Source organism: Adiantum capillus-veneris, chromosome 11 (genome assembly GCF_014529385.1).
Source record: "Adiantum capillus-veneris isolate H3 chromosome 11, ASM1452938v2, whole genome shotgun sequence".
Classification (NCBI taxonomy): Eukaryota; Viridiplantae; Streptophyta; class Polypodiopsida; order Polypodiales; family Pteridaceae; genus Adiantum; species Adiantum capillus-veneris.
Genome location: NC_140941.1, coordinates 83,957,640 through 83,977,946, shown reverse-complemented (window position 1 = coordinate 83,977,946; position 20,307 = coordinate 83,957,640). Strand labels below are relative to the sequence as shown.

Below are 20,307 nucleotides of genomic sequence, written 5' to 3'. Positions count from 1 at the left end.
GTAGAGCCTTCCGTTCTTAATGAGAGAATGCTATGATCACAAACAAAGTGAATGGACACTGTGCGTGCAAGTGAATGAGACTGAGAGATAGAGAGAGAAGAGAGATACGACACCAAAGACGACGTAAAAACCTTCTCCGAAGGCCCCACTCTCGTCGGCCCTACTCTCGTCGGCGAGAGTGGTCTACTTATGATTGCACAAACTGGTACAAATTGTATGCATGAAACTGATGCAAGTCTAGGCTATGTTGACGACGACGACAAGGATGATGACACCGACACTAAGGGCTGAAATTTGCAATCTTTTATCTGCTGTCCAAAAACGCTATGGGCTGAAATCTGCGGTTAGTCCAAAAACACTGATTTTGGGGGTTGTTTCTGTGGGTCTTTGTCGCTGAAATTCTGCGGGTCTTAGGGCTGAAAACTGAGGTTTCTTGGGGCTGAATCTGATGGTCTTTCCGGGCTGAATCTGCTACTCTTTCTACTGCTGAAAATCTGCAAACTCCAAGATCTCCAAAACGCTAGGGCTGCATATCTGCGTGTCGATGCAACTGTTGCAAAAACGCTAGCTGTTGGGGCTGCCTGGCGATGCTGCTTGGGGTCAAAAACGCTAGGTCTATGGTCTTCTGTGGTGATGATGCTGATGCAAAACGCTAGGCTTGGGAAGGTCCTGTGGCGATGGTATCCTGATGAAGACCGCCAAGGCTGATGCACCCCAGAAACGCTAGGTAGCTAATGGTCTTTGCTTGGAGGAAATCCACCAAGTTCTTGTTGAGAAGTTGCCTGCTGAGCTTGGCTCCTGTTGCCTCTTCTGCCAATTAGTGCTAGTCTAGGTTTGCTTATATACAAACTTACTCAATTTGCCCTACCTACTTTTTAACAAAAGTCACTAAAAAATAATAAGTGAAAAATGTCAAAATAAGGTAAAATAGACTAAATGCACTGGAAAATTCCCTTGATGGAATCTGATGGATTCTGATGGGAATACTGATGATCATGCTGTGTGCAACTAGAGGATATGCATATACACTAAGTGATTGGGTATGCACGGTCTACGAATAGACTCACAGAAGTGCCAGATCACTTCCTATTCTAGACTGACTTGACTGACTGAACCCTGGTCATGATGTAGCTTGTCCACGGACACATGGGGTTAGATGTGTCACGTGACACGCAAGTACAAGATATTCCTTTCTTTATGATCAAAGGATAAAGTTTTCTGAACATAGTCAAGAATGGGATGCATCTTGTAGTGCCAAGGCATTCCCAAAATGACATCACACCCTTCAAGTGAAGCTAGTAAGAAAGACTCCAAGTGAAGCTAGTAAGAAAAACTCTTGATCTTTGTAGTTCTCGTCCTTCAAATTCAGCTTCCCTATGATTGGAGTAGAACTAGAGTTCTAGCCTTTGAAAGCAGATTGTGCTTGAAACCGTTGGGCTGTAAATTCAGGTCATCCGCTCACTTTGTAGAGATAAAATTGTTTGTACTGCCAGGATCAAACAGAATGAGAGCCTGTTGGTTGTTGATGCTACCCCATGCTTTGAGAAGAGCTCTTTCTTTTCCATCCTTGGTTGTATTCCCTTGTACATCGGGGGCTGCATTGGAAGAAGGTGGTTGCGGAGTTTTGGTAGGGCAATCACCCTTCATATGTCCAATTTGTCCACACTTGAAGCATCTTCCTTCGCTGATGTAGGTTCTCAATTCGGCAGGAGAGAGATATTTCCCTTTCTTGGGCTGATTTGGCTTTGATTTTGCATCGGAGGCGGTTCTTTTCTTCTTTTGAGAAGAAGAAGTAGAGGTAGATTGTTCATGGAGAGCCTTCTGCTTGGCATGATAGGTGCTTTGCTCCATCTTCTTGGGAGTACCCTTGTCATGTATTCCATCAACTATGCAAGCCGATTCCATAAGTATCTGCAAGTTACCTCGAGGATACAGCTTCATAGCCTTTTGCAAGGCTTCATGCAATCTTGCTTCAAACTTGCGCATCTTCTTCGAATCTTCAATCTTCTTGAATGGGGTGACTTTCAAGAGAACGTCCCCAAACCTATCCACATAGCGTAGAACAGTTTCGTTCTCTGACTGTGAGAGTCGATCCCATTCTTTCTTCACTTCTTCCTCATAGTCTAGAGGAAGGAACTGGGCGTAGAACTCCTCCAAAGGAGTCCGATCTTGGGGTTTGCGTTTTTCTAAGATGAGGGTTAACCATCAACTGCTGGCGGTGCCTTTCAGGTACATACTGACACGACGAAGCTTGGATCTTTCTTTAAAGTTCCCTTTTGCAAATGCAACTTCAAATTGGCAGATGAAAGCCAAAGCTTTGTCATTATCACGCCGTCCATTGTAGGTGTCGAATTTTACATCTTTGTCACCTGACTTGAATGTTTTCTGCTTGTGGTGCTTCCTCTTATGATGCTCCTTTTTTCTATGCTTAAACTCCTTGTGGACAGGAGTCCTTTCCCTTGAATGCACTTCTTGCTGCGACGGATCGTCAAGAAACATGTCTTCTGGAGTGACTATGTCATCCAGATCCTTCATGAAAGAAAACTGAGGAGAATCAGAAGGATCCTGCTCTTGAACCTTTGGATTAAACCGCACATGACGTTTTGGAGGTCTCCTCTGCCTCTCGTGCATGCGAGAGGTTCCAACTAAAGGATCTTTCTTTGGTTCTTGCATCTTTGGGTTCTGAGGGATTTCTCCCGACCCCATCAACACTTTCTCCTTCCCTTTCTCAAGGGTATGGAGAATCTTCTAGACTTCCGGATAGGAGAGAGCTTTTTGCAACTCTATCACCTGTTGTTGAAGGAGAGAGAACTCTATCTCGCGTCCTTCCATTTCTGCAGTCTGCCAAGAGTCGTCAATTCCTTAAGAAAGAGAGAGATGACCTTGCTCTGATACCACTGTCACAAAAATACGGAAGCGTAAACTGACTTTTAATTGTACTTCAAATACTCAAGAGAATTAGAGAGGGAGAGAGAAAGCTTGACACTTCATTGGGGACCAGAAGACGGGTTGGTCCCCCCCATAAAGAGATTATCTTTATTACTAAGGAAGAATCTTTACAAGCACAAGAACGGGGCAATAGCCCGTCCTCTATTCTTTCTTTTCTGCTTCTGACTGAGAGAGTTCGGAAACTACTCTCAGAATACTGAGAGGATTTTCCCTCTGCTATGAGATTTTAACGGAAGCTCTCGAAAATGAGAGTTTACCTTCCGCTAACTGTGTCCCTTTATGCATAATCATTCCTGCAACAAAAACAAGGAAGAAACACGCAAAATGCACGCACATGCTTGCTGTAATTTTCTGCAACTAACCTGAAAATGTTACCTGAGCACCTTCCAATGCCGAAATAGAGATCTTTTTCATGATGGAATCGCACCAAACTTTGTGTACGCATAGTGTAGATAGAGAAGAACTAGATTCTATGTGTATTTTGCTGAAAATTCACCCTAAAAGAGATGATTAAGGGCTGAAAACGGAGAATTTACAACCACCAAACTCTACGAAGAGAGTGCCTGCTGCAACTTCTCGAGATGAAACTTCACCAAAAGCTGGCTATGGCTATGAGAACCCTTGTTCTAGACAATGGGAGCACGAGGCCACCACATATGTCGCAAGGGGCTGCTCTCAAGCTTCCATGGAGGGCTCCAATGCGTAGAGCATACTCACAATAGGGGTGTAGGAGCACTGCCAACACTGAGAAATGGGGAAGGGGGTGCTCTTATCAAGCCAACAGGAAGAGGGGGCGCTATGAAGAGAGAGAGGGTGAGAGTGAGAGTGAGAGAGCTAGTTTTGCATTGGTAAGTGTGCCAAGTCTAATAACTTTAAAACCGTTCAACTTTCACATTTAGAAGTCCCTAAGCTATTGATGAAATGTGCAAATTAACTCACAACTGCACACACAGATTGCACTTGCGCGTGTAATTTTCTGAGCCTGAAATGTAAGGCTACTATCTACTCCTTCATTAAAGACCTGATTTCCTAATCACTAAGGCTTCACGGTATTTTCTGCTAGGGTCTCCCTGAGGTGCTCTGGCCCAAATTTAGGCGCACTTGAGGCCCCAAAACTGCTAGATCTATTCTGATGTGCACACAACTAATTAGATAATTCTTTTCTCGTAAATAAATTAATTATTTACAAAGTCTGACGTAGTTACAACATTAGAAATGAGAGATGAAGAATGAACAACTTCCTCCCCAAGAATGACAATGAGTCACTTTTGGCATTGAAAGTGAAAGTATTGTCTGCCCAATCAATGAGAGGTTAAGCTCACGGAAGCCAAGAAGCATATCACATCCTGAAAGAGGAGACACTACAAATTTTTTGCAGAAAGACACTAGTTGAACCGTGAATAACACATCAAGGCACTCTCTTGTAACGAGAGAGTCCATATTGGGAGCGAAGCCCGACACCTCAAAAGGAGATGTCTTGCGAACCTCCAAGCGGGCTCTTTCGACAAGAGAGTCACCAATCACATCATCCATACTACCAGAATCAAACAAGACCACCATGTGTTGACCATTCACATGACCATAGCACTTCATGAGAGACTCATCAATGATAGGCATTAACAAAGGATGTGGGTTCTGTGGGTTCTTTAGATTCCTTAGATTCAATCTTAGGACATGTTTTCTTTACATGACCCTTGACATGACAATGCTAAATCGACCTTCCTTAGAATAAATGACTTGTTCTTCTGACGTGATGTATCCTCCTAAAATTCCTTGTGCGGCTTTTTCATATGGGGTGAGCTTAGTCTATTAGCTTTAACCTTATATTCATTTTCAGTGTTCTTTTCCGAGAGACTATTGGAAGATTGGCTAGAAGAGTTACCGTTCTTACCATTCTTACCATTTCGAGGGTTCTGAGGAGTCTGAGAGGTACTTTGAGAAGACTTGTTCTCCTTGGGCTTTCCCTTATTGTGCTTCATCTCCTCTGCGAGAGCAATCACTACCGCCTTGTTGAGGTCTATTGAATCGAGTACTTTGACATCATACTTGATATACTCGTCCAATCCATAAAGGAATGCCTCTTTGCGCTCATCATCCTATTTGCGTAATTGGGTGCCAAGCTCTAAAACACGGTTAGAAAAAGACATGACTAGCATACAAGTTTGCTTGAGATTGCGCCAATCTTCTTTCAACCGCACAAGATACTGTGGTGGCATGAATCGCGCCTTGAGCTTGTCTTGGAAGTTGGCCCAATTGAAGGAAAGGGACACGCCTTCTTCCCTTCCTCTAGGTGCGCGGTCAACTGTGCCTCTTGCCATGCGTGGTACCAATTAATGGCATCACCGGTCAGGTACATGGCTGCCGTCGAAACCTTGCTATTTCCTGTCTTCTTAGTTGTCGCAAAGTAAGCATTAAATTGATGCAACCAAGAGTGAATAATAGTAGCATCTATCTTACTGTCATACTTACTGAACGTCAACTTCTCAATGACGAGGTTGTTGGAGTCAGAATCTTTGCTTGAGCTACTTAATGAACTACCAACATCTTTGATCGGCTCGGGTTTCGAGGTAAGTACCTGCAGGACCGACTCTTGCATGCGTTGGTCTCTCTATGCCTCACGCTCTAACTCCAAGATCGCTCGTTTGTCTTCGCGCTCGCGATCCAATTCTGCCTTTCTTTCCTTGGCCGCCAAGCCCGCTTACTCACGCTTACGCTCCAAGGCCACCGTTCTTTCTTCGACCGCCAAGCACGCTTGCTCACGCTCCAAGGCTGCCGTTCTTTCTTAGCGCTCGCGATCCAAGGCGGCATGTTGCGCTTCTTGTCGTAGCATCATGTCCATCATGGACTTGACCAAAGCCTCCATAGGATTTGGTGCAAACAATGGCGTAGATGGGGAAGGGGGAGAGTCGGAAAAACCTCCTCGTGGGGAAAATTCTTCACCACCTCCATGCTCATCACCTTCACGCAAAGTATCCATTCCGCTTAGGGTGATGACCATGCACTGAGTTCTTGGTACTTAAGTTCACGAGGAACTTGGGTTCTTGTGGTTCTTGAATTCTTGAGGATCTTGAGGTTCTTGGGGTTCTTGAGGTTCTTTTTTAAGCTTGCAATTAGTGTTAGAGAAGGATCTTCTCTTACCCGAGCTCTACTCTTCCCTGCAGGCGCACCCCTTGCGGCCTTGCGCTCACACCAAGGTTACTTTTTCCCACCTAATGTTGATTGGCCGGCCACCAAGTGCACGGTCTGCTCTCAATGAGTAAAGAGAGAAACCAGGGGAGGCCGAACAAGCCCTTCTTTCTTGGGTTTCATGTCACTCTTCAAAAACACGATTAGGAATCGACACGCCCAAGTGGACTTGAGTTACGTGCAACTGCAACAAGCAAAAAAAAGTTCTTATGGTTCTTTTCTTGAGTGATACAGAACACTGTCAAAGCTCTGATACCAATGTAAGGTGCAGCGGAAGTGAATGTTGAACTTTGCTCAAGAAGAGTACTCCGAACTGTGCTCAAGGGTTCCTTTTACTTACGGAAGGGAGAGCCTTCTGTTCCTTTAGTGAGAGAGTGCAATAATCACAAACAAAGTGAATGACACAGTGACTGAAGGTGTTGAGACTGAGAGGGACAAGAATACCTAGAGTTTTGCACAAGAGCTACTATGTTTGCTAACCATCTCCTTAAAATCCCTTGATTAAGTCAAAGGTGATATTTTGGTCTGACATCAAAAGGTTGTCAAACCCTCCTCCAAGGGGCCCCCTCTCTATGGCGAGAGAGGTCTATGTTATTGATTGCACAAATCTGGTACAATGGTCTAGATGCAATGGACTTGCCGATGATGTCAACGACAATGAGGACGACGACGAGACGGGCTGAAATCTGAAAACGCTAAGGGGCTGAAATCTGCAAATTTGCTAACTGCTGAATTCTAACACTGTCGACGGAGACGACAATGGCGACGACACGACGACGATGTGCTAAAAAGCAGATGCTGAACTCTGCGGACAGTGGGCTGAAACTGAAAACGCTGGCTGATCTGACCGTGCGACGAGGATCTGCTGCGGGAAGGTGAGATCTGCGAGGTTTGGGACTGCTGCTGCAAAGTCTAAGTGCTGAAAACTGAAAACGCTGATGCTATGGCTAGTTCTGTCGCCGGGAATTTGCAAAACGCTGATGTTGATCTGCAATTGCAAAAACACTAGGCCTGATTCTGTGATCTGCTAATGCCGGGGCTGATTTGCAACTGCAAAACGCCAAGGCTGATCTACAAAATACAAAACGCCAAGGCTAATCTGCTACTGTTGAAAACGCTAGGGTTCTTGATGGCTGAAAACCGCTAGGTAATCTTGCCGGTCTTGCTAAGAAGACATTGGGTCTCTACTGCCTCTTCTGCCCGAGAGTGCTAGCGCTACTTTTCTTATATATTAACTTAGCAAAGTTGCCCTACCCAATTTCCCAACAAAGTCACTTATTAATAATAAGTGAAAAATGGATAAAATAGGGAAAATTGTAACAAACTAATAACGGTGTCAAAGCCTAAAGAATGGAGCCAACTTACAGATGTGGCATAAACCCTAATTTCTGTCAAAAACCCTAACTACTGAAACCCTAATTCTAGAAACCCTAACCCTAAAACTTGCAAACCCTAATTCTAGAAATCCTAACCCTAAGGGTAGCATGCAGATTTCTGAAAATTGCGTTGACTGATGACGTGGCAAGCTGTACGGATTTCCGTGATTTACGCTACGCTAGCAGCTTTTTGGCTTTGCTTTTGGACCAGATGCTTTTAAGTTTGAAGGCTTTTCACTGTAATTGCTTTTTAGGCCAAGGGCCTTTAAATATGAGGTTAGGGCTCATTCTCTCGCATGCTCATTGCTTCCTGGAGAAGGTGCAGAGTCTGGAGTACCGGCTTGTACTTTGTTGATGCAATATAAAGAAATACCGAAAGGGACGCCAAGGTTTGGGGCCAATACTCTCTGGGGTGGAATTCCGCCACTCCGTGCCGTGTGTCGTCTCTCTCTCTCTGACAGTTCAGTTGTTATTGAAGTGCTAAAGGTCTGTTCAGTCTGTTCTTTTCTATTGGCACGTGGTGCTCGTCTTGTGACAGTGGTATCAGAGCATCAGGCATGTGCTTTTCTGAAAGCATACCGGTCCTACAAAAGAGTAGACAGAGCTATTGGAATTTTATTTGAGGGATCTTTGGTCTCCGACCTCGAACTATTAACCACTCCCACCCTTACTTCATCGCGCATCGGACGCGCTCCCGTCTTCACCGCTCATGTCTTACAAGGATCCAGATTTGTTTCAAGCCATTGTTTTTCTTAGAAGCAGTGTCATGCAGATGTTGATGTCTACAGCTACCAAGCAACATACTCCAAGGACTTGGCAAGCTTTCAAGAAAACTTTTGCCCAAAGTTATATGGTTTCTGACATCTTCCTTCGCAGTGCAACTTCTGGTAGAGTGGGGTATCCTGAAATGCTTGCCATGGAACCCTAGCAGATTATATCTTGAAATTTCTCAACATCTCTCAGTAGATGTCTCTTCTCGAGTTGATAACCTTGGAAGTTCGGTGTGATTGCTATCTCTTGGGACTACCATCGCCGCCAAAGAAACACTGTCTATCCAAGAGCTGATGGACCATGCTGTGCTTGGCTACGACCTCATGGAAGGAACCTAACCCTAATTTTTGGTGCAGGTTTCAAGATGGAAAGTCAATTGACTTTTTGAGCTTGATTGATGTCGAGATTGCTTTTTAAGTCTGAGTTCTGTTTGAACTTGTTTGGTGATCCTGTTTGGAATTGGTTTGAAATGGATGGTATCTGTTTTGAACCTGTTTTGGTGCCGATTTGAATTGTTTGACTCTGGTTTGATACTGGTTTCAATGATTGGTGATTTTACTCCCGGGTGGAGAAGTGAGAAATTCTGTTTTGGTTTGAACCTCGGAACGACGCAGGCCGATGCCTGGGAGCGTCTCGTTGTATGTTTGAAAACCTCCGAACGACGCAGGTCGATGCCTGGAGAGCGTTTGGTTGTATGCTTGTAAAATAATTGTTGTTGTGACTCCCGGCTTGGACCTGGATGGTTATGCGAGAGGAGTATTAAGAAGTCTGAGCAGTGGTTACTCTCAACACCTCCAAAGGACGCAGGCTGTTGTCTAGGGGGCGTTTGGTTGTAAAAGGCCTCTATATCTCCCGGCCCATACCTTTTTAGGTTATGCGGGAGGAGTGATGAGAGAGTCGTTGAATATCTCCCGGCCCGGACCTTGTTAGGTTATACGGGAGGAGTGTTCATTGGCGGCTTTATGTTTCTATGTCTTGTAACATGCATATGTAAGCATTTGTGTTGCATTGTGATGTGCCAACTACTAAATATTCCTAATTGGATGAGATTGCCTGGGTATGTAATTTTAGTGCATCAAGACACCTGTGGAAGATCAGTACGGTCTAGGTGTGATGGCTAATTTTACTACGCCGGAATATCAAGAGTTCCGATCTGGACGAAAGGAGAAGCTAACACTCCTTGATCAAAAGAGCAAAAAGAAGAAGCTAACTCCTTGATCAAAACAGTCGAAAGGAGAAGCTAACTCCTTGATCAAAACAGCCGAAAGGAGAAGCTAACTCCTTAATAAAAAGAGTAAATTGATTGTCCCTCACAATGTCCATCGAAATGACCCTCGAAAATTTTTGAGCTAATTTGAATTGTTTTGCAGATATGCTGTAATCGTGGACGATTACTCTCTTTCAAGAAGGGGAGATGTAACAAACTGCTAACGGTGTCAAAGCCTAAAGAATGGAGCCAACTTACAGATGTGGCCGAGGGGCCTAAACCCTAATTTCTGCCAAAAACTCTAACTGTTGAAACCCTAATTCTAGAATTCCTAACCCTAAAACTTGCAAACCCTAATTTTGGAAACCCTAACCCTAACCCTAAGGCAACATGCAAATTTTGAAAATTGTGATGGCTGATGACATGGCAGGCTGTACGGATTCCGTGATTTATGCTGACAGCTTTTTGGCTTTGCTTTTGGACCAGATGCTTTTAAGTTTGAAGGCTTTTCACTCTAATTGCTTTTTAGGCCAAGGGCCTTTAAATATGAGGTTAGGGCTCATTCTCTAGCATGCTTCCTGGAGAAGGTGCATTGTTTGGAGTACCGGCTTGTACTTTGTTGATGCAATATAAAGAAATACCGAAAGGGGCGCCAAGGTTTGGGGCCAACACTCTCTGGGGTGGAATTCTGCCACTCCGTGCCGCGTGGTCTCTCTCTCTTTTAGTTTAGTTGTTATTGAAGTGCTAAAGGTCTGTTCAATCTGTTCTTTTCTATTGGCACATGGTGCCCGTCTTGTGACAAAAATGGGTTCTGTGCACTATAAAATGCTCATGATGAGTACTGAATGTCATGCTGATGATCATGTTGTGTGCAACCAGAGGATATGCAACTACTCTAAGTGCTTGGACATGCACGGCTTGCACACAAGCTGACAAAGGTGCCAGAACACTTCCTAAGCTGACCTGAACCCTAGACCTAAAGTAGCTTGTCCACATGCACATAGGGTTAGATGTGCACATGCCAGACTGATGATTGGTACATGTGCTAGATGTGTTGTGCCTAGTGCGTCGGTAATAACAATCAATGTCTGCTAAGACAATTTATGGCCTCTGTCTGTTTTGCAGGCGTAATCAAGGGCAATTACAATTCTTTCAAGAGGGGGGTATGTCACAAATTGGTGACATGGCAAACCTCGGCACGTTGAAATGCGCCGAAAAGGCTGACACGTGGCAGCAGTACGGAATCCCCGCATAATGCGCTGACAGGCTGACGTGGCCAACCGTACATAATTCCGGGATTTGCGACAGAAAACGCTCAGATGACGTGACAACGTACGAATTTCCTGAAATTACGCTGGCTGTTTTGCATGGCAGCTTTTGGGCCAATTGCTTTAGAAGATTGAAAGGCTTTTATTAATAGAGATTTTGAGGCTCTACTTCTAGCGCATTCCTTGTACTTATAAATAAGCAGGAGGGCTTCACTTCTCAAGGCATCTGGACGCAGAGTCTGAGAGTACACCTACCCGCTCTCTTGTACTTTGAGCACAGATTAATATAAAAAGAAATACCGAATACCTTTGGGCACGGAACTACGCCAGGCCGTGTCAATTTTGTTAACTGTTTTGAAGTGAATCTTTGTTGTATCGCAGTAGAATCTTGACTTGGGGTGTCCAAGTTTGTTACAGCAGAGCCCAAAAACATCAGTTCTAAAAGCACCTGCACCTAAAAGCATCTACTCTCCAAAAGCTCACGGCAAAACTGTTAAAATTTGCCAACACAAAAGGAGGAAATCCTTAAAACCTGCCACGTCATCATGTCAACGTGATTTATGGAATTGCCAACCAGAGTTCAAGCTTTTGGTTTTTTTGGAGCCCCACGGCCACTGCTTATAAGTTCTTTAAGTTGGTAGGGGTTAGAATTTTTAATCCCTAACCCCCCTTAGGCCCCTCCACCCATCTTCTAGGTTCAATTTCTTGTCCTCTCGACCAATTCCTTCCAATTGGACATTGCCACGTCACCAACTTGTGACAAACACATACACCAACAATAAGAGGTAAAAGTCTACCGATGCAAAAGCAGTAGTCGAGGAAGCCAAAATAGTACAAGTGGCATTGTTGCAATCCAATAGCCAATCCTACAAGTCGATCGCCATAAGAATAATCATGATCTTCATTCTCCAAATCGTAAAGTCGAAACTGTCCAATTTCTTCGATGGGTGAAAGATCAACATCATGTTGCCAAATGTCAACATAACTAAAAGGAAAGGTACATATACCAAAAAAAAAAGTCTCGCAAAGTAGATGTTAGGTGCAACGGAATGAATGTTTGCGCTTTGCTCAAGATGAGTGCTCCGAACTGTGCTCAAGGATTCCTTTTAGTTCTTATGGAAGGTAGAGCCTTCCGTTCTTAGTGGAAAATGCTATGATCACGAACAAGGTGAATGGACACTGTGCGTGCAAGTGTATTGAGACTGAGAGATAGAGAGAGAAGAGAATACGACACCAGAGACGTAAAACCCTCCTTCGAAGGCCCCACTCTCGTCGGCGAGAGTGGTCTACTTAATGATTGCACGAGGGGTACAATGCGTATGCAATGGATGATGCAACTTGGACTATGCCGATGACGACGATGGTGATGACGACGACGACTTGATGGCTGAAATCTGTGGTCTTCTATCTGCTGAAATTCGGGACTGTTTCGGTGGCTGAAAATGACTGTTTTGGCTGCGTTTTCATGGCTAAGGATGGGGGAACTTCTGCAACCAATATGGGGCTGTTCTGCTGCGATTCATCTGCTGAAAAACCTGCGTTTCTCAATGCTGAAATTGCTGATCCAAAAACGCTGAGATTGCAGGTGTGATGGCGTTTTTGGGCTAAAAAACGCTACTGCTTGGCTGAGGTTAAAAAACGCTAATGCTTGACTTTGCTGGCGATGAATGGCATCCACAAACGCTAGGGACTGGGAGAGGCTAGCGATCATGCAAGGTGGAACGCCAAGGATCTGGGAATGCCCGGCGAGGTTGGGGATCCAAAACGCTAAGGGTGCTGGGGGAGGTACTGCTTAGAAGTTGCCTGTTGAGTGAGAAGCTCCTGCTGCCTCTTCTGCCAAAGAGTGCTAACTTGGGTTTGCTTATATATTAACTTAGCAAAATTGCCCTACCTACTTTTGTTGGAAAGTCACTTAAAAATAATAAGTGAAAATACCAAAAATAGGGAAAATAGGCTAAATGCACCGGAAAATTCCCCTAACTGATTCTAATGGATTGTGATGGGGAATACTGATGATCATGATGTATGCAACCAGAGGATATGCATCTATACTAAGTGACTGGGCATGCACGGTCTACGAATAGACTCACAAAAGTGCAAGATCACTGCTAATCTAAACTTGACTGGACTGACTGAACCCTGATCATGCTGTAGCTTGTCCACGGACACATAGGGTTGGATGTGTCACGTGACAATAGAAGCAAAGGATCGAAGGAGATTTGAGAGCTACACCCCATGAAGCCAATGCAAAGAAAATGAAAGTAACCGGAATAAGTCAGGGACCTTGGGAAGTTGTCAAATACAACCTTGCTACATCAGATGAGCGATAGTGTACATTCCACTCTAGTACTTCAATAAAGCAACTTTGCATGTCAAGGCTCATTCACCGCGAGTAGTCTAGAAGCAATCAAAAGGTTGTTGATTTCTATCATCAAAACTTTTAGTTGAAGCTAAAGATGAGATATGTCCTTGAAAGGTTTAAAGCAAAAATCCACGTCCCAAAGCCTTTGTAGCATGAGAATAGCTGATTTCCAAGCTAACCTAATTAACAATCTATGATCTATCAATAACTTTGAGCATACCTAGCCGTAGCAACATGTTGATAACGATCAAATTGCTTGCTTTTGCTTTATGCAAGTTTTCATCCTTCTTTAACATAGGCTTCCATCCTAACTAGCATCAATTAGCTTCAATGTGTCTTTAAATGCTTATGTGGCAAGATGACCACCCCCTTATGTCTTCGCCATCATCCTTCATATATAAGGATAACTCCCTCAGTGTCCATAAGAGAGTCCTTGTCTTCAATAACACCTTTACTATCGGCTTGCTAAACATGATTCACATCTAATTCTTCAACTAACTCCTTTGCATGCAGGTTGACCTTAGTCCTTTCATATGCTATGCAAGGTGGCCACCCCCTTGTGTCTTCACCATCATCATCCTTCATATATGAGGATAATTTCCTCAATGTCCATAAGAGTCCTTGTCTTCAATAACACCTTTACTATCGGCTTGCTAAACATGTTCCACATCTACTTCTTCAACTAACTCCTTTGCATGCGGGTTGATTGTTCTCATTTCTTCCACTGTGTCCTCCATCATTGAGGCATTTTGGACGCTTCATCTAATGAAGAATGAAGACTCATCAATTGATAACTCTTCCTTCGCATGAGCAGGCATTGACTCTTCAATATTGGTAGCTCCTTGGTTATCTTTCATTAGTGCAAGTTTTTCCTCTTTGAAAGCTTAGTCACTTGCCTTCATTTGTAGCCGGAAAGCCACTATAACGAGACAATGAATCAACAGTAAACATACGCTGGAACTTCAAAACTATTAACACTTAAACTTTAAAACAACTTGAGTCGTGACACGGAAGAGCATAGTTCTCTACCAAGGCGCACCGGTCCTCATATCAGGTGTCCCTTTCGGTACTAATAATTCATAATTTCATAGAGTACTACAAGGGAGTTGCTCTCTGCAACTGTGTAACCCAGCCCAAAAATTTGTTGGACTTTGGCTTTAGCCAGGATGGAACTAAGGATTTTTAGCCAAGCCACCAGTCTTGGAGGATTTTTGTTTTTCGATGGCTAGTTGCACTAGGGGGCAAGCAATGCAGGCTGCCTAGTTTGCGATGGACACCCTCTGGTATGTCTTGGGTGTGGACATCCAATGGAGACTCAGCAACAATGCTTATGGGAGTGCCCAGACGCATAGGAGACATCTGCTCAGAATTCTTTGTGCGTTAGTCTCTATCCTTCTCATATGACTTCATGTAGGGAAAAGCAGCATGGTCAGCTTGTTTAGGGCTTGCCCTTGGCTAGGAGGTGGAACAAGGCAGCCTAAGTATAATGCTAGAGGCAGGTGTACTGTGAACTAAGGAGAGAGACCTTAGGTGGGCGTTGGTCAGCAGCCTTAGCAATGAGCATGTGGTTCAAATTGCGGGCCTTGTGCTTCACAACTTTGGAGGGACGACCGGAGCCTCTTACACTGACGGTACAAGCCTTCTCGTTGGATCCAATTCACACACTAAGGGGACAGTATGATAGCATTACAGGCAGTTCCAACACCATTGAGAGACGACACCAAGCATTCATCCAGGACCTTGTTACCCGCATCACAAGCAAACTGTGTGGCTCTTCCCCCCTCCTATTTTGTGATCTGGCCACCATTATACATGTTTCACTCATTTTCGGAGTCTTCCCCACTTTTTATCCCCAGTGTACCCTCTTGATAGGGGAGATGTAGTTTCACTAGGCGATTAAAAATCAATAAAAGGATAGAAAATGCTCAAGAGACTTTTATAGTTGCATCATCAAGAAAGCAGCCTAGGCAAGAGTAAAGCAAATAATGACCAACAAGCACAGAAACGTATGTTAGGCTAATAAATTTCCTTTACTGTTACTGCAGTGTAGTACATTGATGCTTTAAAAGGTTGAGAAATAAGTAAAGAGGCTGTGTCTTTCTAGTCTAAGCTTCATCAAAAGCAGAAATTCCAAACTAGAACTCTTATATCAAGTGCCAAGAAAAGCATAGCTAAAGGCTGTAGATCACCACTGTCCAAGCATTTAAGGTAGAAGTTACCTTTTCTCCAGAAAGTCTTGAGTCTCTTGCTCTTTGTAGCTCCAAGCACCGTTCATTTATTCGGAATGAATGTTTTAGCTTTGATACTTCTGCACTTGATCATGAAAAACAGAAATGTAATGTTCATGTTCAAACCTAAAACCCCCTGCTCTCCCAAATCCACCCACAACAAAACTTGGTGAGAACTCCTATGTCTTGTCAACCGGTGCACTGAAACCCATAAAAATAGCACATTGCACTTTTAAAATCAAGAGTTATTTATCCGAGAACTGGCATTGCAAGACAATCTCCATGCATCATCCAAATAGTCTAAAATCTTGGTATATAGTGCATGAACAATTTCTCCTGTCCAGGATCACTCTCGAGCATACGATAAGGTCTGCTAAGGTAAAATCATGAATCTAGTGCTCTATATCTATATCAAGCATCAATCTCTCTGCAGCACCATAATCTCCAAGGATATCCTGCAGCCAAGTAGGGCTTCGTTATGTCTGTCCTTAAGCCAATTATTCTAGAGAAACTGTTACCTCAGCCTCATCTTTCCCTTTTCAGATTCCTGATACAAGACATCTAATTATAGTCTGTCTTCTTCAAAAAGAAACGTCATTGCAATTTGCAGCTAACACCCTGAATTGCAATCACTAGCAATGTTAATGGGACACATAAAGCTTGAGGACTGCCTGCCTTAAGGAGGTGAAGTCAAGCAACTATGTTAAGGTGTATAGTAAGAAGTCAGACAATTGTATGCCACAACTTGCAAAACTAAAAAAGTGTGACACTAAAAAGATCTGTGAGCAAGAGAACAAACCTGGGTTAATGCAAAGAGATTTTCTTGCACCAATCGGTACAGTTTTCAAAGCAGTGGAGAAAGATGTGCGCTGCAACTCTCTGACAAACTGTGAGAGCTGAGAATGAGTTCTGCTACAGAAGAAAACCTTCAAAGGCTTCTCTGACTCTGCCTCTTCATCAGACCCATCATCGGTGCTCTCATTAGCCAGGTCCTTTTGCTTCTTTCCATCAGCATTGGACCCATCATCGCTCTCGTAATCTTCTAGAAGAAAGTCGTCCTCGTTATTTGCAGACATAGAGGAAACCAGCCTTTGCTTCTTTTGCACTTTGAGATCCTATGCATGTCTACAAAAATAAGCAAAATGCTCGTGCACTACAATGACCAAAATGCTCGCAAATTCTTTAAGTCCACACACCTGTGCAAATAAGAATTTTTTCCCATCTTTGAACAAACGTGCTGTGCTGCCTTTTGCCTCATGTTTGATTGGAATCTTCCGATCTGTTACGGGAGCAAAATCACGCATCCAATCCGGTTCATCATTAGACAGCCCAACAGAAGAGACTCCTTGCCGACGGCATTGATCCTCTGCAGATTGTTGCTGATCTTGCAGCCATTGCAAAACACTGCAAATGAGGCTAAGGGTTTTGCCCGTTCCTGCATAAGTTGATTTATTCAAGGTTCAATTACTGCCAAATACATAGGAGTTTGTTGTCTGGATAGAGCACTTGGCGTCGGGCACCAATGTGTGTGTGTGTGTGTGTGTGTGTGTGTGTGTGTGTGTGTGAGAGAGAGAGAGAGAGAGAGAGATCTGTGGGCATAACCAGCGTAAGAAAGATACCTGTGGGACTCTCAACGATGGCCACTCCCCCCTTCTCCAGAGCACTATAGACAGCTCGCATGAGCTGAAGCTGTACAGGGTAGGGCTCGAAGGGGAACGCTGGGAACTCATGCTCGCGAGCTGCTGAAGCCATGACCGAACATAAGACGCGCGGGAGATTTTGAAGCGTGACGAACTACATGCGAGTACAAAAGGAAGGGAAAGTTCATTTCAAGGCCGGCATGCTCAAGGGCTTGGCCACCAGCTCTCCTTGGCACGGGGAGGGCATTGTAGACGAAGAGCGAGGGACTACCTTGTACAGGGCCTGCAACCTCGCCACAATAGACAACCCTCTGCCACTACCCTCTCCTGGGCTTAACACGTAGAGGAGCCTACCGCGTACGCACTCGCTGCCCAGATGCGTAAGCCAACTGTCTGACACGCAAATTGAATGCAGCGCTGTGATGGAGTTGATGCCTTGAGTCTTGAACACGAGACCTTTTCGTTGGCAGCTGAGCGCCTTAACGACGCGCCCTTGTGGGACTGCTTGTCTCCAAGGCTAAGCCACCCTCATAAAGTGGATTCGGACAAAGGCAAAAATAAACATGAATCAAAAAAGTAAACATGGACAAATCGAACAGCATCTGAGTTACGCAAAAAATGTGCTCCACTTCAGTGTCGTAGATCCGATAGCTTGGACTATCTTTGGGAGGAATCTATCTTGTATTTGCACTTAAATTCAAAAGAATAACCATCATTGGCACCACAAACATAGCCTTAAGCTTTGTAATAGACTAACACCATAATGCATCTTTTCTATTTCTTTATAAAGTTAGTGTTTTGGGACGTGTTTTTGGACGTCTTAAAGTCCATAGGCAAAGTTTGGTTTAATGAAAAGATTCTTTGGATTTTTTTACTTGATGAGCACCTATTTTGCATGTTAGCTTTGAGCACGTTCAGACCAGAATTTAAGGAAGTTTGAATGAGTGAAATGTTTTAAGGAAGTTATGTGGAAATTTTTTCCTCTTATACCATTTTCTAATTATGATTTTTATGCTTGTTTGTTGGCATCTCAAAATTAAGCGATTGTGTAGGATTCTATGTTTTTTGCCCATTCTAGGGCTAATTTGAAACTATAGTCTAGCTTTTGAGAAAAGGGTCGTGACTTTTTCATTAGAGCATCTCATGGAAATTGTTAAGTCTTTAGAGATGGACATTTTGATAACTCACAAGCTTTGGCTAATTCCCTTTTGTCGTTGAGTTCCATAGGGCTATTTTCCAACACCTTTCTAGTTTCCCTCAAGCATGTTTTTTTTTTTAGCACATGTGTTTTGGCTATTTTTGGCACGTGATTGGTGCTTGAGTGCCTAATTAGGTGTACTTAAGTTCCAAAAATTCTAATGGGCAAAGGTTTTTCTTATAACCATTTTCGCTTCAAGCCTATGACAATGATGTGTTGTAGGATAGCAACAAAAGCTACCATATTAGTGTCAACGGATGGAGAGAGAGAGAGAGAGAGAGAGAGATTGCCTCTCTGAAAAACTTCTCCTTCCCTTTTGTTCCCTCAGTCCCTCCTCTTCCAAGATACCAACAATCCTATTAAGAAAAAACCTCTTCCCCTCTTTTGGTCGTTCTTGCCCAGATTAGCTGAAAAGTATAAGAAAAGTTTTATTTTTAACTCTTGCATGCAACATCTTCCATGAGGTCAACTACACACTCCAATCCTCAATGCTCGAACACTTGGGGCAACGTGAATTTTCCTCATGTCCATGGGAAAAGCCCGTTTACAAGGGTGGCCACCCATAAGGGCCGACCCAAAGCAATTAAGCATGAATATGTAGGCCAATTACTAGATTGTTCAATAGCATCACTACATGGCAAGCCCCATTGTTGCTAGCCACATTCGACACAACAACGTCACTCCATGGGTGCTTGCTAGCAAATAAGAAGGCTCGGCACACGTGCCCACCATACCCTGCGGGAGGGGAGTTCCTTCAGGGGAGCTCTATCCTCTGATGATGCTAATATGGGAAACCTTCTCTACATTATATACCTTAAGTGATTGAGCTTTCATATAAATGTGGGATATTGGGGTACTCCCCCATGACCCCCAACTTCCAAGTTGGTAAAACCCCAAAAACCTCATCCAAATTGACCATTGTTGGGCTTGACCGGGCTTAAAAGCCCATAATCTCGGTGTCCAAACCATAGCACTCTAGTTGGCTCACATAATGCATTTTCCAAATGCGCAACGATCAACACGTCAATTTTTCACTAAATAAACTGCGGACTCAAAATTCTCGCATTGACTCTCATAAATGAATTGTTTTATTGTGAACCCAATCAAATTTTTACCCAAGCAATATATTTGGCATCCATTTTGGTTAAAAATCCATTGGCCTTGGATCATCAATATCAAAGCACAATCTAAGCAATAAACATGGATTCTTTTCCTAGTCTTCTACTGTGGCTTGGGGGGGGGGGGGGGAGGGATCACTATAATAAAGAAATGTCTATCATGTGGGTTTGTTGGAAATAGGGTTGTAGGTAAATACACACATCTTGGAGAAGACGAAGATCAAGGCACACAACAGAGAGTAGTATTACTTAGTGTGCAATGGAAAGATAAGATAGCCCTAAAGTAATGGGTGTATATACAATGCATGGGGGGGGAAACCTCTTAGTGAGGGAAAAAATGCCCTAGCGGTCCTAAGTGTGTTCACACACATCACTACCACATGTATATGGTAACAAATCCCCCCCGGGAGTGATGCAATGAACAAGAGCTGGCACATAGAGTATAGGGAAGTGCCATGCCCTAAGGACATGATTAGTCCACAAAGGGAAGTAAGCCCAAAGCTTTGCGGAAGCTTTGAACTTCTCACGAGACAATGCCTTTGTGAAAAGATCTGCGTTGTCCTATGTTGGCACATAAGCCAAGTTGATCCCTCATGTTGAGAGCATCTCCATGACATAGTGGTAATGCACCTCAATGTGCTTTGTGTGAGCATAAAAAATTGGGTTCCTTGCAATTGTCAATGTGCTATGACTGTCAGTGTAGATGACGTTGGTAGTGTCTTGTCCAACACCCAAATCAGTCATAAGGCGTCTGAGCCATAAACACTCAACCGTAGTTGTGAACGACTACAAACTGAATATCCAGCCTCGTGTTGCATACATAAATAAGGCATCCAATAGTGATTTGGTAAAGAGTGACATCGATAGGATCACCACCATCATGAAGACTCAATGTTACAATTCTCAAGTCCAAACTTACATAGCAATGTCTCTATGTAACTTGTTTGACACAAGGCAATACCACCATCATTCTGCTTAAACTGTATACCCAAGTAATGATGCAA

At 43.7% G+C, this 20,307-nt stretch overlaps 1 protein-coding gene across 2 annotated transcripts in view; it reads right to left on the bottom strand.

Annotated features, from left to right (window-relative positions):
• LOC147447561 (RAD3-like DNA-binding helicase protein) overlaps positions 1–17,460 on the bottom strand; it is a 31,782-nt gene extending 14,322 nt beyond the window's left edge. Inside the window, exons 1-4 of one of the 2 annotated variants that reach the window (XM_086523292.1) lie at positions 16,967–17,460; positions 16,544–16,782; positions 16,147–16,462; positions 15,339–15,427 (exon numbers count right to left, since the gene is read on the bottom strand). In XM_086523292.1, coding sequence (XP_086379418.1) covers positions 15,339–15,427; positions 16,147–16,462; positions 16,544–16,782; positions 16,967–17,099 — 777 coding nt within the window. In that variant the 5' untranslated portion in view covers positions 17,100–17,460. Of the gene's footprint in view, positions 1–15,338; positions 15,428–16,146; positions 16,473–16,543; positions 16,783–16,966 lie in introns of those variants that run through there. The other variant, XM_086523293.1, reaches the window with a different exon arrangement.
• Positions 17,461–20,307: the final 2,847 nt, after the last annotated feature.